Here is a 20514-nt window from a genome sequence, read left to right on the forward strand (position 1 = left end):
AGGAGGAAACTGAGGTAGAGGGCATCTTGAACCCTGGGAGGTGTGCCCAGTGGGCCTGTGGCGGTGGTCTTCCCGTGCCCCAGCAGGCCCGTGACCTCCCTTTCCTTCACCCCCAGGGACAGGGGCAGACCCGGTGGCCAGTGCCAAGAGCAACCACTGCCTGGATGCCGCCAAGGCCTGCAACCTGAACGACAACTGCAAGAAGCTGCGCTCCTCCTACATCTCCATCTGCAACCGCGAGATCTCTCCCGCGGAGCGCTGCAACCGCCGCAAGTGCCACAAGGCCCTGCGCCAGTTCTTCGACCGCGTGCCGGGCGAGTACACCTACCGCATGCTCTTCTGCTCCTGCCGAGACCGGGCGTGCGCCGAGCGCCGCCGGCAGACCATCCTGCCCAGCTGCTCCTACGAGGACAAGGAGAAGCCCAACTGCCTGGATCTCCGCGGCGTGTGCCGCACCGACCACCTGTGCCGGTATGTCCGCCCGCAGCCCCCACTCCGCGCTCCCGGGCCCTGGCGTGCGGGCGCAGACACCTGCCGTCCACTTGCTCGTTCTGACCCGCGTTTACGGTTTGTCTGCCTTCTCTGTGTTCACTCGTGCTTAGCACTGTGGGAATCCATGGTGAACAACCCAGCGAGCATAGAATTTCATAGACCCTAGAGCCTGCTGGGCTGAGAAGGGACCTTCAGTGAATTCGGCCCCACTCCTGAAGGAAACCGCCACCTCATGTCCCGTTGAGGTCATGTGGCGGGCAGGATGGGGCCCTCCTAACTCGCAGAGGCAGCTCCTTACACACGGAGAGCTGAGCCAGTCTGGTGCTGGGGCAGGGTGTGGGTTCGAGTCTGACTGCCCAGGTTCGACTTTTCTACTTACTAGCTGTGTGACTCGGAGCAAGTTGTAAAAATTTCCCGAGTCGCTGCCATTCCTTCACCTGTAAACAGGAGTAAAAATGTCCACATTCGGTTATTGTGAGGATTAGGTGACATGATGTGTGTCGGAAGCTTAGCACAGAGCCTGGTGTATACTCCATTTTAATAAGCATAGCCTGATTATTAGCAAGGTTTTTTTCGGTTGTCATTACCGTGAGTTGAAATTTGCTTCTGTATAGTTCTTATGTCTTCCCTGTTTGTTGTTAAGCATTTGTTGAGTCCCTGTTGCACCCAGCGCTCAGTTCTAAGACCTGGGTGTGCAGAGGTGAACATTGTGCTCTCTGAGGAACAGCCTGTCCAGAAGGGGACGCAGACAAAGCAGGGATCCCAGTGCAGTGGCTCTCAGATGAGGCAGCATGGGGTAGGGACATCTGCTTTAGTCTGGGGCTCTAGAGGAGGGGGCCTTGAGCTAAACCTTGAAAAATGAGAAGGTGAAAGCCAGGGAATGTGTCAGCTGGAAAAGCATATGCAAAAGGCTGGAGGGTAGGAGAGAACCTGGCCTCATGGGGAACTGCAGATGGTGGGTGCACACGGAGTGTGGGTTGTGAGGTGGGGAGGCCACAGGTGGGGCTGCTGCAGAAATAGAGGCCATGGTGGCGCAGAGATATTCAGAGATTGCTTACTGTGTCCTGGATGCTGGTTTATTATATGGTTTGTCTAATTTAATTCTCACAACAAAACTACCGGGTAGATAACTATTATCATCTTTATCTGTCAAAAGAGGAGATAGAGACATAGAAGGTAGCTTGCCTAAGGTCACACAGCTCATACATTTCAGAGCTGGGATCCATCCATCCACACTGCTTTTTCCAGTGTAGCATCCTGGACTGGACTCAGATAGTGGCTGTAGGAATGAACAGAAGTGTATCATTTCAGATATGATTGGTAAGTAGACTTGACAGGACTGGGAGATTGGTTGAAAGTTCCCCGGAGGCAGAAGTCATTTCTGTTTTGTTTACTCCATACCTCGTCCTACACGTAAAGCCTGGCACATGGTGAGCACTCCACAGACGTTTCTTGAATGGATAAATGAACGGTGACCACTATGTTTCCTAGTTAAGTAATTATGGGATGAAGGAGCCATTCAGTGTGTGTGGGGGTTTTGGGTGTGTAGCATTTGAGGTGCCTGGAGGACCATTGCCATGCCCCAGGCAGTGTCTGGGGCATGCTCAGTAAAGAGGCTGGAGTGGAGAAGTGGGTTTGGGAGTTGCTGGGCACCTCGTTGGTGATTAAAGCCCCAGCAGTGAGTGAAATGGTGCAGGGTGGATCGATGGAGCCCAAGAGGGAGTCTAGGCTGGAGAGGCCTACAGATTTGGGCATCCTCAGTGTTTAGGTGATGAGAGAAGCCTTTGGTGTGGATAGTGAGGCAGAACTCTTCTGGAAATACCATTTATTCAGGGAGGGGCAAAGGAAGTGGGGCTTGTGGCAGGGAGGCTTGGAGGGTGGAAGGATAGCCAGGAGGAAGTGGGCCAGAATCCAGGAGAGAGAGGTTCCTGAGGGAGGGGGTGACTGAGACATGGTGCCTCATGGTGTGTACATGTGTGTACAAGAGAGTATGTGAGTGTGCCTGTGAGGAAGTGTGAGAGTGTGTACGTGGGGGGGCGTATGGATGTGTGTGAGTTTGAGAGTGCATGAGTGTGAGAGGGAGTGTGTGAATCTGTGTGAGTGAGTGAGTGGCGGGTGGAAACCAGCTATAGTTGGTTCAGGCATGGCAGGAGGCAGAAGTGGAGGCAAACCCTCTTGTTGAGGACATGCACGCACAGGAGAGAGAGAGACACACACACACCCCGTGATAGAGGCTGCAGGGGGAAGAGAGGCCTCTTTCTACCATGGGAGTGCCGGTGGGGGGGGTCGTGTTCGATGAAGGGGAAGTGCTGTTTTGGTTTGGAAAACAAGCACTGCCTGAGTTCAGAGACAGGCCTGATCCCAAGAGCTCGCTGCAGGGCTTGGGAAAGCTGTGAAGATGGTAGGCTTTTCTCTTTTGTTTACTTAAAAAAAATAGGCCTTGTCACTTACAGACACTGATTGAGGTGATTTAAAACAAACCACACATACAACAAGAGGATGGTTAGAGGCAGAAATCCAGGGCCCTGCAAAGGAAGTCGGGAGCCAGTGCCTCAGGTGTGCGATCTAGCAGTCACTGAGCTGGAGCTCTGTGCCTCGTGGTGGCTGGGATAAAGTGGGACCATGATGACCCACACGAGTTCCAGAGCACACTGGAAGGGAGCATGGTAGTTTTTGAATGCACATAACATCCTCTCCTTCTTCTAAGTGCTGACATGACCCACCAGGCTGTTACACATAGTGTTTGTGGAATGACAGATGGATTAGGAGCTGGGCCTGGGAGGGAACTGGAGGGCCAACCTGAGTCCAAGTCCAGTGACGACAGGCTGGAACATGCAGGAGCCTGTGCGCACCTGTGGGCCAGGTGCACCAAGGCCAGCGGACGAGCCGGCCTCAGCCGTCTCCATGAGGAGCGGTAGCAGACAAGCCACAAGAGCACCAGCATCCCCTTCATGAGTCCTGTGTTAAGGGAGGACAGTGTGTGTGGTTCCTCAATGTGGGGGTGGGGGAGGTCCATGGTCCTGAGTGAGAGGGGGGGAGTTGAGAGCAGGATAATTTCAGGCTTCTAGAACATCTGTGTCTGTTTAAAGAGCCGGAGGGATTTTTTTGTTTCTTATTCCAGGGGTGGGGGAAGCCAGAAACAGGAGATGGGGATTAAGCCTCATATTGTAGAACCAGAAGGGGTGTTTCAATGAGATTAAGGGTTGAGAAAGTCTGGAATGAGGCGTCCCTGGAGCTAAGGGCTGACAGCCTCTGAGAGGCACTAAGCCAACTGGAGGAGGCTCCATGCAACAGGACATAAATTTAGACAGCGATCGCAGGACCCGCCAACAGTGCAGTCTCTAGATGTTTGAATTCGGTCAAGTGTTGAAGTTCTAGGTGCCCCAGGATGAGGTGACAGGGTGAGCTCTCGGTCTAGAACCAGGGCATTCCTCTAACCCTCCCTGCCCAGCTCCCATCCCTGAACAGATTTAAAGTGTGGTCCTGAAAGTGGTAGGACAAGGCTGAAGGAGGATCTGCATCCAGGATGGGGCTGGCAGGGCCTGGGGGTTATAAAAGCCTGGCCAGGTGTTCTCTGGGGAGCTTTGCCTATGACTCAGAGCTGAGGCTTGAGGTACAGTGGGGCGAAACAGATTGATAGGTGGTGGGTGGAAGTGGTCACCGTGGTCACCCTAGAGCTGGCAGACCTGCCCCTGGTCTCCTGAGTGGTCCCGGGTGGGCCATTTCACTCCTCATGCCCTTGGTTTCTTCATTGATCACGTAGGGACGCTCACCAGTCTGCAAGGACCCTTCCCAGGTCTGTGAGTCTGGGTTTGGGGGCCGCTTTCTCCTCCTGCACCTCCACTTGAGGTATATTTCTGGGGAGATGAGCTCTTGGCACAAGAGAATACAACAGAGACCCCTTGTTGGGGTAGAAGGCATGGGAGGGCAGATTTGAAGGACCTAGGGACAGGCCTGGAAGGGGAGGAGTTGATGATTTTCCATGTTCTTGCAAGCCTGACTTACGGATCCGTGGACACTTTCCCCATGTCACGGAGGAGCCCAGGAGGTGATGGGTGGCTAGAGGGGGGCATGAAGAGAAGAGGTAGCCCAGACTTTGTTCTCCATATGCCTAGGGAGAAGCACCCTCCCTTTCTTGCCTAGCATTGGGTCCTTCCAGGTTTCTGCCCTCCAAGATAGGCACCACAGGTGGAAATCTTTACTGTGAAATGGGTGAACTCAGTGCCGTGACGTTTGGATCAGGAAACGGAGACCCCAAGCCTTCCTTTCCTGGTCACTTTAACGGACAAAACTGGCTTTGATGGGGATCATGGGAAAGCTTCTTTGGGCTGACTCTTGGAGAATGAGGCTCTTGCTGGCAGGCATCTCTTGGGACATGCCTGGTGCTCCAGTGCTATAGCACCCAGTCCTCACTTTGCCAAGCCTGCCTGGCCCCCTTCGCTTTCCTGCTGGGGGAGTTGGGGCCTGGCTATGCTTCTCTCCGAGTGAATCTTGGCCCAGGATTCCTGGGGGACAGCTCTGCCAGAGCCCACCTCAACTGGCACTGCATTAAAGCAAGTCTGTTGATCTGCTTTGTGGCATACCCAGGGGCAGGCCTTGTATATCCCCAGTGTGATATTTAACAGACTCCACTGTGCCGTCTTATGAAATGTCACTAAACACAAGGTGTTGGGGTTTGAAGAAGCCTTTGGTTAAACAAGGACATCTCTGTGCTGGGGCCAGGGTTTATGGGAAGCACTTCTGAATCCTCCGCTGACTCTTTGGACCAGGATCAGCGTGGAAGCTTCCTGCTCCCTGGTTCCAACTGGCCCTGAATTTGAATGCTCTGTCTCTGGCTTTTGTCTGGTTTGTATCCCATGAGCCTTTAGAGCTGTAAACTTAAGTCCAGGAGAGGCTTTTCCTTTAAAAGTCTTCTGATACAGAGTCTGGAAAGCCCAGAGAATCTCTTGGAATGAATCCATGGAATTTGGCTGAATTCTCTCACCCTAGCCCCCCAATGGGCCATGACCTACTTTTTTTTTTTAACACAATCTTCTGATGTCTACTCTCCGCTTATACTTACTGCAAGGACAGTCTGGATTGTGCGCGCACGTGTGTGTGTGTGTGTGTGTGTGTGTGTGTGCCTGGGAAGCTGTGGGGAGGATGGTTATGTTGTCCTGTAAACTGTGTCCCTTTCAGGCCTCGTTTAGAAGAGGCCCTCTGAAATGCCCTGTTCCTCTTGGTCTGCCAAGAGGATATAAATAACTCGGTGCTGGCCCTGTGCCATGTCCTGGGCTGTAATTTAACCTCTGGGTGCTGAGGATGTGTATAAATAGATTCCAGCCTGGGGCTGCCCTGGCTGCCTGGGCCCCCTGTGCAGTGGACACTGTCCTTGTCCAGGAGGACTGCCGGGAAGGCAGAGGGGCTGGGGACCCCGTCCCTCCCCCCCCCCCCCCCCCCCCCAGTCAAGGTTGTCCACAGGGAGCGGGGAGGAGTCTCTTCAGCAAGCTCAGCCTCTTGCCTCACTGGGGCATGTCTGGGGATGTAGGCAGTGTATGTGGACAGGTTTGCATTTGATTCTTGGCTCCTTGGGGTGGTCCCTCAGCTTCCTTTGGACTCTGTAGAATCTGTTGACTGATGCTTTCAGCGAGTTATCTCCATAAACAGCAGCAGGTGATTATTTGCATGGGGTGAATGGGCTCTGGGGCTTCCAAGCCTTCACTTCTTTTAAAGGAGAGGGTCTGGAATATCTTGAAATCATATACAAAGTTTTGTGTGTATGTTCCAGAGAGAAATGCGTTGCTTTCATTAGATTCTTAAAGGGTTCCTTGATCTCTCAAAACTTAAGAACCTCTGCCTTGTCTAGATGGCCAGCTTGGATTGGCTGCCTGGAGGACTGTGAATGATTGATTAGCAATACCTGCTACAGGCACAGGAGGGGCACAATGGCTGCCCTGCTGGAATCCAGCCAGTGTTCCTGGGCCCAGTGGGTCACCTGGAGCAGGAGGAATGCAGGTCTTAGGGCCATTGCTTTATTCATCTGACAACTATTTATTGATCATCCACTGTGGACCAGGTCTCATACTCAGATCAGAGAGTTCATGAAGTAGGTGGAGGTCCTTGTCCTCAGTTTGCTTATAGTCCAGCGTCAGCACTCTGTTTGTTGCCTCTGCAGCGAGAATAGAGCCACACAATAAACTAGATGATAGCATTTCCACTCAGGTTCTCTTGACATCACAGTTCTGCTCTGCTACCTACCAGGTCTCCCCTGGGTCACTTTGGTAACAGTGAGAGCAGCTGTACACATGAACCTGGCTTAGGGGTCTGCCCGGTCTTGAGCAGAGCTCAGAACCCCACATCCCAGTCTACCTCCAGAGCAAAGCTGTGCCCAGGAGTGCCATGGGGTACAGACATCATCCTCTTCCTGAAGCAAACCTAACCAGCAAGGTTGCCAGTGGAGGGAAACGCTTTGTGTGGCAGCATCCTGGGATCTTCAGCCTTGCCAGAGACACTGGGGATCCCATGCTGGCTCCTGCTGCTGGCCTTAGCAAGGGTCCTGCCCAAATGACTCCTCTTGGAATTTCCTGTGATACATTGAGACCAAGCTGGAATTTTGAACATTATTTTACTAAGGCTCTGGGAAAATAAACACGGTGAGAAGCTGCTGCCTAGACATCTAGTTTACATCTTCCGGCTTTGCCTGCTGCAGGGGTATTAGCATGGCTGGGCAGAGAGTGCCTTTAACCTTTCCCATCCAGGGTAACTCTCCGGGCATCTGGGCTGCATAGAGCTCACGCCCCACAGAGATGTGGTGGTGCACCCCTTGTCTAGCTAAGGTCCCCTCTTGCAGAGTTCTGCACAAGAACCCCTCCAGTACTGGATGATTGGCAGGAGGAATGACCCATCTGGGAGAGATGCCACTATGCAGAGAGGATCAGAATGTAAACCAGTAAGGTCTGTTCCTACCATAGGCATTACCTACGCTTGTGCGTGTGTTTGCTTAGATGGGACCAGGGCACACTTTCAGCTGCCATCATCTTGGTTGTGCCCTAGGATCCTTGATTATTTCCACTTCCACTCATTGATATGAGCTGTCTACTGGCTTGCTACTTAATATCTTAGGGTTGCTCTAACAAAATTCCATAGAAGGGGGTGGGGTGCTGAAACAGCAAACATCTTCTCACAGTTCTGGAGGCTGGAAGTCTGAGATCAGGGTAGCAGCATGGTTGAGCTCTTGGTGAGGGTCATGTCCTCAAGTGGCCTTCCTTGGAATGTGCACGCAGAGAGAGATCTGGTGTCCCTTCCTTTTTATATAAAGGCACAAATTCCATCATGGGGGTTCTACCCTCATGATCTAATTACCTCTTGGAAACTCTACCTCCAAATACCATCACACTGAGGATCAGGGTTTGAACATATCAGTTTGGAGGGACATGAACATTCAGTCTATAGCATGAAGACTTACTCTTCATTCAAAGCCTGTTTGGTCCCCATCTCCTAGCTATGTCTTCTACTGATGCTTTCTAGAACTTTGCTGTATACTTAATGTGGCACTGATCACATGACTTTCCTTTAGTACTGTGTCTCCCTAGTTAGGTCTCTGGTTTTGTTGTATTTTTATGTTACTACTCTGTTGACTTATTTAACAAATATTTATTGTATGTCAGGCACTGTGCTAGGCATGAGAACATGATAGAGATGGTCCCTGCACCCCTGGAGCTTATATAGTCTGATGGAGGAGATAGGAGTAAACAGATAAATATATAATTAACATTTGCAAAATGAGCAGGATGTAGAAATAGAGGATAATGGGGAAGGAGGGGAGAGCTACTTGGACAGGGGGCCAGGACAAATTTATCTGAGGAGGTGACATGTAACGGAGACATGACAAACGAGAAGCCATAGGTAAGACAAATGGGGGAGAACATTTCACGCAGAAGAAATAGCATGTGCAGAGGTTTGGAGGAGTGGGGGGTTTGCATTGCTGGGGAAATGAAAGAAAGCTGGCATGGCTGGAGCAGAAGGGACTCCGGGGGAGAAGAGCAGGAGCAAGTGGAGGGGGCAGGCAGTGCCAGGTCACACAGGGCCTTGCAGGCCACGGCAAGGAGTTTGGGTTTTGTTGTAGATTGAAATGTAGTTGACATACAACATTACATCAGTTTCAGGTACGTGACATAATGATTTGACAGTTCCATACGTTATGCAGTGTTCATTATGGTAAGTGTAGTCATCCTGTGTCACCACACAAAGTTACTACAATATTATTGACCATATTCCCCGTGCTGTACATTACACCCCCATGACATATTTGTTTTATAACAAGGAATTTGGATTTTTTTCTGAGTGCAATTAAAGGAAGCTTTGAATCCAGCTAGTGACATTATTTAAATTGGGATATGAAAAGATGACGCTGGCTACTGTGTGGAGACCCAAGGGAGGGGGCAAGAATGGTCTCAAGCAGCCTGGGAAGTGGTTATCCTAGTATCACCAGACCAGAAGTGATGGCAGCTCAGGCCAGGGGGTGTCTGTGTGTAGAGAGATAAGTGGGCTGATGTGTGATGTTTGGAGATAGAAATGATATACCTTGATGTAGGAGTGAGGAGATGAAGGAATTCCAGGGTAACCTGCTGGCTTATGGCTTGAGCAGCTTGGTGTGTGACCGTGCCATTTTCCGAGATGGTGAAGGCTTGGATGGGAGATAAATCAGGAATTCCATTTTAGGCATGTTAATTTTGAGATGCCTTGGAGACATTCCTATCTGGAGCTTGACTGGGGTTATAAATTCTGAGGGTCATTAGCATATTTCTGGTATTCAAGGCTAGGGCAATGGACAGGGTCCCCCAGGGAGAGGCTGGCCTGGGCGGAGGTACTGAGAATGTGCCTGGCACCTGTAAGTGTCTGGTAAGGGGTTGGTGGTGTTATTATGATGTCCCAGGAGTCAGAAGGAGGTTTTTGAGAAAGAGGGAGTGGACGGCTGTGCCAGATGCTGTTGAGAAGTCCAGAAAGATGAGGACACACAGCTGACCATTGGATTTGGGAAAGTGGAAGGCACTGGTGACTTCTTCCACAGCAGTTTGGGTGAAGAGGTGATTACAGAAGCTTGATCAGAGCTATAGAAATGTTTGTCCGTTGGTTGGTCAGAGCTTCCTGGGAAAGATCCTCAAGGAAAGGGAGTGCGTGCAGCGTAGAGAGTTGCTCATCCGCCTGTTCAGTGAAGAAAGGGCCAAGGGGAACCCAATGCTGGTATGGCTTTGACAAGTGTAGGGTGGGGGTCACTGCCACCGTGAGCACTCTCAGGCCCTCTGCCATAACACCCTGTAGGTCCTAGGGCCACACCCTTGGCCAGGGTCAGTCTGTGATCCTGAGGCTGCCCAGCCTTGAAGATACAGTGTATGGTGTGGGCCCCATGTGCCTGATGGTCTTTGATGCGGACACATACACTGCAATGTGATTAGGACCCCAAACATCCCACCTTCCATGTCCTCCCTGGGCTCTGAGGGGCAATGATATGGTTGCCACTGACTCAGCTTTTCTAGTTATGGCCAGAAGGGCCATTAAATGTGGGAAGAGACTTTTTCTAAACCCCATGGTCTTCTGAATGACCTAGATGACCCACCCTCCTGGAGAAGATGGCCTGAGGCTGCCTGAGGAACCTTGCTTTTTCAGCCTTCTTCAGCCAGGACGCATGCACAACAACACCAAGGAGTATTTGAGAGGTGCCCCTGGGGCTACCTGCATGGGCATTCCTCTCCGGCATTCAAGGGGCAGGATGTGGCTTTTTCCATGGTCAGCCAGGACATGTTCTTTGTCCTCCCGGGGTGGTATCCACAGGGATGAGGCAGTTCCCCTTCTTCCTAAGTAGCACTAGCCTGGTATCCTGGAGCTGGCTGTCTGCCTCAGGGCCCTTTTGGAGGTTCTTAGTGGAAGACTCACAGCTCTCATACAGGTGATTCTATTATCCCAGGGTCTCGAAGGCGAGTAAGCATATCACACTGCCGTTGGTGCCCTTATGCAGAGTAGAACCAGGACATTGGGCTATTAATGAAGGAGTCATAAGATACTCACTCTTCATTGTGGAGCAGTAGGGAAATTTTGGGATAGCTGCTCATAGCCTGCCTTGCCCATGGTGTACTGCTTTAGTCTGGCAGGGGTCCTCCCGGGTGTGTGACTTCTCTTCCACCTGGCCCATGGCGGGTGCTCTCTGAGCACTGTGACATGCTCAAGAGAAGACTCCTCAGATGTATTATTCACAGGGCAGCATGAAGTAGCTGGAGTCACAGTCCTAGCTTCAGATCCTCACCTAGGCAGTTGTGTGAGCTTGGGCAGGTTCAGAGCCTCACCTAGGCAGCTGTGTGAGCTTGGGCAGCTTTAACATCACGGAGCCTCTGGGTTCCTCATCAAAATAAGGACAGCAACGTGATTATGCCACATTGAAGCTTGGTAACCCATTCAACAGGGCTGCTCTGGGTGCTCAGCACCCAGGATGCTCAGGTAAATCACAGGCCTGCCTTGGTACTGGCTGAGAGGTGGAGGGCTGCCCCCACTGAAGTTGGCGGGGGCCCTTGCGGAAGGCAGCTTTGGGGGATATCTGGGCTGAGTTAGAGGGGGGAATAGGTCTGTACAAGGAAGCAGGCCTCTGGTGCTTCCAGAGGGAATGCGTGTGTTATAAAGTGGGGACCCTATGGAAGCACAGGGAAAGCAGTGTGATTTTCTCCAGAAGAAAACGGGACATCATGAAGTCTTTTAAGCAAGAGAGTGACATGATCCTGCCAGTGTTTTGGAAAGATTTCTTTTGCTGCTGTGTACACAATGGTCTGAGAAGAGTGAGGCTGGAGACTGGGAGTCCCACTGGGACCACATTCTGATGGGTTCTGGGGTCAGGCCAAGGCACAGGGTGAGTATGGAGGGGCTGGGTCACAGACACACTTCAGAGACCTTTAGAGGTCAGTTCCAGGGGACTTTAGGATAGGGACCCAAGGGAGTGAGGAGTCCATGGTCTCTGGCCTGGTGGTCTGCTGACTGATGAAGCCATTACCTGAGAGAAGAGAGGATGAGGAAGAGGAGAAGGTCTAGGCATAGAGGGAAGAGGTCTGTTTCAAGCCTATCATCGGAAACAAGTGGAAATCCCAGTGAAGTGTTTGTGTATGTGGGAATTCAGGAGAAAGACCGGGGCTTGGGATGGAGATTATGGGATTAAGTGAGGTAATGTAGAAAGAGCAGTGAGCGTGGGGCCTGGCATACAGGCACAAGGTAAACATTACTTCCTTCAAAGAGCGTATAAGCTCATTTGGGGAGACAAGGCTCACACGTCTGAAAACATTAAATACGAAGAGGAGGCCCCAGTTAATTAAGTGTTGTAAGGATTAGGCTGCTTGCTGTAGGCATTCAGAGAAAGGGAGCCGTGTGGCTGGAAGAGCCACGGAGGGTGGTGTGGAGTCCCGGGTCCTGTGGCTGGGGTGGGAAGGAGGACAGGGTGCCCTAGGGGCAGAGGCTTCCAGGGGAGGGGGACAGGAGGGAGAAGCAGGACTGGGCGTGTTTGTTCCAGGCAGGAAGAAATGTGCTGCTCAGAGCAGAAGGTGCCACAGGTGAAAGAGAGTGTGTGCATGTATGTGCGTGTGTATGCATGAGGTTGGAACTTTGAGATGCCCTGGGGAGACACAGAGCACATAGGGTCTCCCCCTGTCCCTCCCAGGCCTCCCACTGTATGTTGCAATTTCAACAGACCCAGGATTTTTCCAAATTTGTTGCTTACGAAGAGGAAGAAATAGAGTCTGGTGAAAAGGGTCCTGGACTAGGAGTTATACTAAATCCCAATACTGCTGCCATCCTGGTACTACCTTTGTTAGTATCTGACTCTGATCTTACTGGAAACTGGGATGGGTAGTGAGTTCCCCGTCCTCAGAGGTATGGACTAAGCAGAGGCTGGAGGCCCCTTGGCAAGCCTCGGATGAGTGTCTGGTTGGATGGGCTTTGTAGGTTCTTTCTGAACAGATGTGGCATGGATCTCCTGTCTCTTGGGGTCATGTGAAGAGAATGGATGAATGGATTACATGATCTAGGATGTTCCCTCCCCTCCCCTTTCTCTTTCCTTTTTTCTCTAATTTTTATTTACTTTTAATTTATTTTTTAAAGTTTCATTTATTTTGAGAGAGAGACAGAGCATGCATGTACACACACAAAGAGCGGGGGAGGGGCAGAGAGAGAGAGAGAAAGAGAGGGAGAGAGAGAGAATCTTAAGTAGGCTGCATGCTGTTAGCACAGAACCCGATGTGGGGCTCAAACCCATGAACTGTGAGATGATGACCTGAGCCGAAATCAAAAGTCGGGACGCCCAACTGACTGAGCCACCAGGCACCTCTTTCCCTAATTTTTAAAGCGAAATTCACTTTACCATTTTTGCTGATTATAAAAGTGATATGCACTCACTATAACACATCATTCAAGCAAGCGTACTAAAGAAAGTAGAAATCATCTTCTTCTCTAACACCCTGAAATAAGCCATGGTAAACATTTTGGAGAAAATATACTTCCAGACTTTGTAAATCTGCATACACGTATTTTGACAAAAATGATGTCATGCAGTATGTGCTGTTTTGTGAGCTATTTTTTTTCTCTAAATATATTGTTAACATTCAGTCTTTGTTAGCATCTCCATACATACAAGCTTACCGGGTTTTAATGGAGGTCTAGTTTTCCCTACGGGTTTGTGTCCCCAGGGATGACATACCCCACTTGTTCTTCACACACACGTGCATTCACTCTTATGGGAAAAACTTGTATCTGGATCCGAGCCTGCCAGAAGGTAGGGGCCACTGCCTCCTAGGCCCTCAGAGGGGAGTCGGTACCAGGCAGCAAGACCCTCAGAGAGCTCTTGGGTCCCGACCTGGGACTTCCTCAGGGTCCGGGGGAGACAGGGGACTGGAATGAAGCAGTGTCTCCATGGTGGGTATGAGTGCTTGTGGCTAGCTTCTCTTGGGTTTTGGTTGCTCTCAGTCGGAGCAGGTCATTAAGGAGAGTGCGGTCTGTTTCCTCTAACTTGTCACAGTGTGCAGGGTGAGGGCTGTAATGGAGCCAATGAGTTTTAGAATGAAACATGCCAAGGCCTCTTTAGCCACTATCCAAAGGCAAGGAAAGATGATGCCCAAAGTGGAAAATGTTAGGAATCGGTATGGGTGTTGACACCATTAAAAAACAAGCTGGCTGGTGAGGTTGAGGACAGGGGTTCGTGGGACACTTTGGAGAGGCCTGGCAGGCTGAGCCTGGAAGGAAGGTCTGGGGCGGTGGCATATTTTCTCCACTTGGTTTTCCTAAGTGCTTTGCTTCTCTTGGGGAGTTGTAAGTAAACTAAGCAAGGATCATTGCCTGCTGCTTGCTAATCCTCCCCTAGTTCCAGCAGGGATGGGAAATCCCTGAGAAATCAACTAGTAGTTACGAAGTGGTAACCAGTGAGCTCAGAAGACCTGGGGGCCACAGCAGCAAAGGCAGTTAAGCTGCCAGCTCTCCCTGTCGAGCTGTGCTTGGAGCAGAGGTGGGCTCTCATCCCCCAGAAGGTACGCAGGGTGGGAAGAAAGCTGGGCAGGTGAACAGGTCTGGGAGACCCCTGCCTCCTCCTTCCCCCTGCTGGGAACATGTCCACAGAAGCCCGGGGAGGAGGAGACACTTTGGCCACCTCTTCTGCCTGTTTCTCCCTTTGTATTCTAGTTTCTTCAATTAAGGCCTGTGTCTCTGAGGAGGTTGGGCTGAGAGAGGGGTCCTCAGAGAGAGAACCGACCCTTAACTGGCTCAAGGGTGGGAAAGGCAGAGCCCTGGAGGTCTCCACCCACTGGTCTGAGCACCCCTCCTCTCTTCTAACTGCTTGAAGGAGGGGTGGCTTGGAGGGACCCTGGTGTGATTGTGTATAATAAGGGGAGCTGGCAGGGGTAGGACCTTGGTTCCTATGTCTTTAGTGTTTCATAGCCTTTTTCACTATGAGAGAAAGGTGTGTTGTCTGGAAAGGTGGCAGCTATGGGCAGAGCAAGGTACTGTGCCTCCAAATGTATCTGGGTGGAGCCCCTAAGGATCTATGAGTTCACCTGGAAACAGAGCTGCAGGAGATCGTGCAGCTCATCCCAACAAAATTTCATTTATTTATTTTTTGAGTCTACTTATTTTGAGAGAGAAAGCACGAGTCGGGGAGGGGCAGAGAGAGAGAGAATCCCAAGCAGGCTCCGTGGGGCTTGAACTCAAGAACTGCGAGATCATGACCTGAGCCTAAATCAAGGTTTGGCTGTTCAACTTCCTGAGCCATCCAGGCACCCCTAACAACAAAATTTCATTTTTAGGTGCAGAAGCTGAGGTCCAGGGACATGAAATTAGCTGCCCAAAGTCACATAGCTAGGGAGTGGCAGAACCCAGGCAAAAGGTCAGGTCTTACCTCCCTGGGCAGTGCAAGGCATCTTGGCCAGGCAGTGGGTGGACTCGACAGGGAGTCAAAAACCGGGGTCCCAGACTTGGGATATGGAACATTTCTGAGTCTCAGTTTCCTTATTTAAAAGAGCATACAGAATCAAGTCTGTTGTGTCTACCTTACAAGGCTTTTGTAGAAAATGAGAGATCAGAGAAGATACTTGTAATGCTGCCAAGAACCCACCCCTGATATCCCCTCCCTGCATTCATTCATTCATTTAAATGTTTTATTTATTTTTGAGAGAGAGAGTGAGTGAGCATGAGCAGGGGAGAGGCAGAGAGAGAGGGGGACAGAGGATCCGAAGCAGGTCTGTGCTGACAGCAGAGAGCCTGATGTAGGGCTTGAACTCATGAACCATGAGATCATGACCTGAGCCTAAGTCAGGCGCTCAGCCAACTGAGCCACGCAGGTGCCCATCCCTGCATATTTAGAAGTGTGATGTGTTCACACCCACCCCCCCAGAATCCTGACCTGTAACCTGGGGAGGAAGGTGGGCAGCGATGGGGTACTGGGGAAGGAGCCGAATGTCAGGGAAAACTTTGTACTTGAGTACTTGCAAAGCCCTGGAATGGTTTTTGGCTTCTGGCCATGGGCAGAAGGTCGAAGACCACTTGGATCACAGGCTAGACCAGACCTCTGCTTCCTTCCCTCTCTTCCCAGTTCTTTCCCAGGGAGTATGTCAGACAGTCCAGAGCCCATGTAGTCCTGCCAGAAGCCCAGCCAGTCCACTGTGGACTACAGGCTGGGCAGGAAGGGGTGGGGGAGCATGGGGGTGTCCTACCAGTCAGTGACCCCCCTTTCTTCATAAGGGCTCACACCTGCATTGCTCCTGTTCCCTGCTCCTCTCTCCCCTTTGGACCAACCTCCCAGAGGTCAATGGCAGAGAGGAGCGGGGGAGAAACAGAAATGATGATGACTTTGATTTTTTTTTCCTGTCGGAGCCTGGGGAGGGTGGTTGTTTTGCTTCCTGGACCTCAGCGGAGAATTCTCTGCCAGACAATCATCTTGGCGCTTTCATTGCTTTCTGATGCTCCTCTAACTGCACAGGGTCGGCTATTAAATGGTCATCAAACCTCAGCCTCTATCCCATCAATAGTCATAAAGTTGGGGAGATAAAAGCCATCAGTTTTCCATTATAGCTGAAAGCAATACTGTAGATAGCTATTTTCTGAATGCTGCAGATAGATGTATTTTAACTAGAGCAGGGTTTCTAGTGGCCCCCAGCTCAGCTGTGGGCCCTGCTGGGCCTGGGATAACCTGCCAGGTGGTTACAATGGGGTGGGGTGGGTAGCCGGGGCATTCTCTCTCCTGTCTCTTTTCTCCTTGGAGAATTGAAAGGGCACATCTTCAGGTGTGGGGTGCTGGGCAGAGGCCATGGTGGTGAGACTGTGGGCTTCAACCCTTCATTCTAACCACATACTATGGATAAATGCAAGGGTTGTAATCTGCTCATTCTGATGAGAAATGACCCTCCTGAGCTTGGGCTGTGGGCAGGCCAGGGGCCGGGCCCAGGGCAGGAACCTGGTGATTTGTGGGGCTTCTGGCGAGAGTGAGGGGGTTGGGGCAGGCTGGGTCTCCGTGGAACAGGAGCGGCCACAGCCTGAGGAAGCCAGGAGACAGCTTGGGATGTGGGACCTTGGGAGGATGGCTGCTTCTGATATACAGTCCCGATGGCTTCTCACAGACCAGCAGGCCATTTGGCAATGGATTTTGCAATCAAACACCTTGGCAGTGAGCAGCCATCAGATAAGTCCTCAGAATGAACTTTTCAAAGCCCTCAAACCCGGGGGCCATCCTGCCTCAGGTTCCTGAAGAATGTGGAGTTTGAGGCCCCTGACTCTGACCCATCTGCACCTCTTTGTAGGCACTCCTTCCAGGTGTCTGTGCTTGAGCCTCCCTTATCTCTGGGATGTTGCAGGGACAAGTCTCCCTTTGGGGGACTTTTTCTCATGAAACAGAAAGTGCCCCTTCATCCTAGAAGACCCCTTGGAGGTCATCACCTCTTTGAAGCTTCTGTGTCTTCCAGGAAGGTGTGTTTTGTTGCCTGTGCTCCAACACTACTTTGTCCCAACCAGTCAGAGCTATTCTTAGGATGCATTGCACTTGTAAAGTGTGTGGATTTTACTCCACAACACTCTGGGGTCAGATCACATTTCCTGATCTTTTTAAACTAGCTCCAGCTGCCCGCTACCTACCCGGGCCAGCAGGAAATGCAATCCCAGGTAATTGAGCTTCCCCTGTCTGTGGCATGAGGGAGCCCAGCCCGGGTTTAGGTGAGGAAGCCTGAAGGGGTGGGGGATGCTGGTCTTCAGCCTGTGGTGGTGTTCCTCCTGCCAGTTGCACAGTGGGCCTGGGTCTTCTAGCATCTTCTGGGCACCCCTACCCCCACAGCTATAAGCTCGACTGACTCCAGACTTGCCCAGAGAGGCCCCGCAGGCACTTCCCTCAACGCCATGGGCCTCCCTGTTCAGCTGCTCCCAATGGTCCTTCGTCTGGGCCTTAGGACGGTGTGGCCCAGGTTCCCTCCAGCCTGGGGAAGCAGCCTTCCCTCCTGCCCTGATCAGCAAGCTCTGGGCATCTCCAGCTCTCAACCTGCTTTCATGAGGCATCTGAAAATAAGGCCTTTCAGCGGCAGGGACACCCGGGCCTCCCAGCTCGCTTTCTAGAAGGGGCACATGGGTATGCAGGGAGGAAAGGAAAACACTTTTTATCATTTTAGTTCATACGCAGCTGCCCCTTTAGGCACATGAGACACAGCTGCCTTCTCCAAGTTTCCTGCATGTGGTGCACTATGTGCATCTCTTGAGCTCACATGGTGACTTGTTCATTTACCCCTGCGTCTAGCCCAGAGCCTGGCACAGTGCAAGGTGCAAGAAATACTTGAGTTCTTGAATGCTCTTTGTCTCCTTGAACAGAGATTGTGGAAGGTAGCTTAACCTTTTCTTGATGACACAGTGCTCTCCTTGACTACCCGTTCCGTTGTACAGATGGCGTGCGGCTATGCCTTCAGGTGCTCCTGACTTATATAGAACTGTTTGCCCCTGTGCTAATTAGCCCCAGATACTGTGAATTTTGAGTTGCTGTGTTTTGCTTTTCTGGTAGTTCTGTCTCCTTCTTCGTGTTTGCTGTCATTTCCTGCTGAAGGCTCTGTCTGCCCCTGGGAGTTTCCTTCTGTCCCCTTTCTTTTTCTCAGGTTTTCTGTGGAACAGGAAACCAGAGCACCTATGTATTAGAATTATGTATGCACTAGGAGCCATTAGACTCTAAGTGAAATGATAAAGGATTTTCTTAGGACTAAAATATCTGTTTCAGTGTGCAAACTTTATACTCCACGCAGGCAGCTTGTTCCTTGTTCCTGGCAGGCTGCCAGATGAGTGACCTACAGAAGTGCTGTTATGGTGGAACTCTTTCAGATTAAAAATATATATTGTAAGATGACTTTGGAAAAGGGACAACAGAGCATATTGAGACCTTTTGGAATTAGAGTTGGCTATTGAGATGGGTAAAGATAGGCAAACTCTCTGTTTTCACCAGAGAAGAATGTGACCAAATCCTCATTGTCCTGTTTTCCCTGATGACCTTGGATAAGAGCACAGTTTTGTGCTGTTATTTTGTTGCTGACTGCAGGCCCAGGGATTGGGATGAGGGCGGCTTTCATCTCCGGTGGGGTTGTGGCAGCCACACAGGACACTGTGGGCCTGGCACTGTTGCGTCCCCACCCTGTGATGGTGAGCACCACGCTGGTGATAGTGATAGTAATGCCTATCCTAAGCAGGGGTGCCATGAGGACCAGATAGAAATAAGGCATGCTGAGGGCTTCTTTTCGAATGTGAGGTAAGTGCGAGTTAACTTGGTGTCAGCAGCTTAGTGGAAGGGACCAGGCCTTGGCTGGAACTCCTGAGTCCTGCCCCTAAATCAGCCCATCTTGCTGGGAAACCTCAGGGATGCTGCGTAACCCGTTGGGGTTTGTTCCTTTATCTGAAAACAAAAGGGCTGAATGAAATGACACTTATCCCAGCTTATATGTTTCACAAATTGATTTGCTTTATTTCTAGAATATGGGGCAGGGCTGGAGGGTGTATGTGATCTGAAGAGGACCACAGGCTCAGGGCATTCATAAAATTTCTGCCATACAGTGAGGTAAAAGACCGAGGGCTTTGCATTGACATCTGTTGTATGATTCCATAAATTTGCAGGAGAAGGTGCGGGGGTGAGTGTTTAGGGGTGCTGTGCATGTGTGGATGTGTGAGGTGTGGGGCACAGAGAAATCCCAAGGGCACGTGAGTCTGTGCTTGAGCTGCTGAGCTATCAGGAGAGGGCCTTGTGCTGTGCATTGCTCTGCAAGCCTCGAACTTTCCCCACTCTGGCACACACACAGGAGCTGTAAAAGAGGTCTTGGGTTAGCCCCTTGCCCCTCTGGGCAACAACTTCATTTCTGGGGTGAGGGGAGTGGGCTCACTGGTCTCTACAGCCCCTCCCGTGTTACAACACTGAGAACCTGAGAAAATGCCTTTACAGTCCCATCTCCTCCCACCCAGGGAGATCCTGCCTGTGGGCCCAACCCCCCTTGAGTCCTCTGAATGGTGTGGCACATGACTGCTCATCTCTCCAGGGCATCACAGGTGCTGCATCTGTGATTCTAGGTTTTCCAGGTATGGAAGCGGTCAGTGGGGCTGTGGGCTGTTCTTTGTAGCATTTGGGCTTCCCAGACTCAGAAACATGGGGGCCAGGCAGGGCAGGGTGGGGGAGGTGGTCTAATAATTCTCAGAAGAGCAAAAAGGAGAGAGTCATCCCCTGGTGACTCTCTCTGGGTCATGGTGCCCTTCAGGGCTGGCAGTGGAAGGAGGGAGACTCAGTGTGTGTGTTCTTTGAAGGATGAGTGTATAGTCACATGAGGGGCACAAGGGAATGAATGTGTGTATGCACAGTCAAGAAGGATTCCTTCCATGAGCGGGTCTGTGTGTTGTCTATGGATTTTGTCAGCATGCTCCGCCAAAATGTTTCTGAACTGCAGGGGCCTCTTCTGTACAGAACTGCCTTCTTTAATAGTAATGCAACCCACGCTCTCCACAGTTGTAAAGTGGGGAAAGCTGTAACTCGGGAAGGAAAGGCAGGTGGGCCTCCAGGCCCCCCCCTTGTCTCCTGGGGCCCTTTCCCTGGGACCTTCCATGGATGGTTCCCACTCCTCTGTCTGTGTGAAGGGGCTGGGCAGCACTCAGGCTCTGGTGGGAGTGCCTCTCCACGTTCTGATACCCCCCAGTCAGAACTGGGATCAGCTGAGATGTTCATGGACACTGAATAAAGCCTCAGGGAGGCAAAGGAAGATCTACATGGGGAGTTATGTGCTTTTTGGGCCTAGCATGCTCTGTGGGGCTAGCTAGTGCCCATCCTGCTCTGGTCTTGGTTTGTCCCATGTCGGGGGCACCACTTGGGATCTACTACCCAGGCACAGGCCTGTGTTGTCCAACTCTGCTGTCCAGACCCCAGAGAGCAAGTAAGGCTACCAGAGGGGACCTGTCCCTTCTGCTTGTAGTTGATACTGGATTGCCACCCCTTTAGGGAGGCCAGCCTTTCCCAAAAGAACGTGGTCTTCCAAG

At 51.3% G+C, this 20514-nt stretch overlaps 1 protein-coding gene across 4 annotated transcripts in view; it reads left to right on the top strand.

Annotated features, from left to right (window-relative positions):
• GFRA2 (GDNF family receptor alpha 2) overlaps positions 1-20514 on the top strand; it is a 97182-nt gene that overhangs the window by 43202 nt on the left and 33466 nt on the right. For all 4 annotated transcript variants that reach the window (XM_042934661.1, XM_042934663.1, XM_042934664.1 and 1 more), the window contains one exon: positions 117-471. In XM_042934661.1, coding sequence (XP_042790595.1) covers positions 117-471 — 355 coding nt within the window. The remainder of the gene's footprint in view (positions 1-116; positions 472-20514) is intronic.

Source organism: Panthera leo, chromosome B1 (assembly GCF_018350215.1).
Source record: "Panthera leo isolate Ple1 chromosome B1, P.leo_Ple1_pat1.1, whole genome shotgun sequence".
Classification (NCBI taxonomy): domain Eukaryota; kingdom Metazoa; phylum Chordata; class Mammalia; order Carnivora; family Felidae; genus Panthera; species Panthera leo.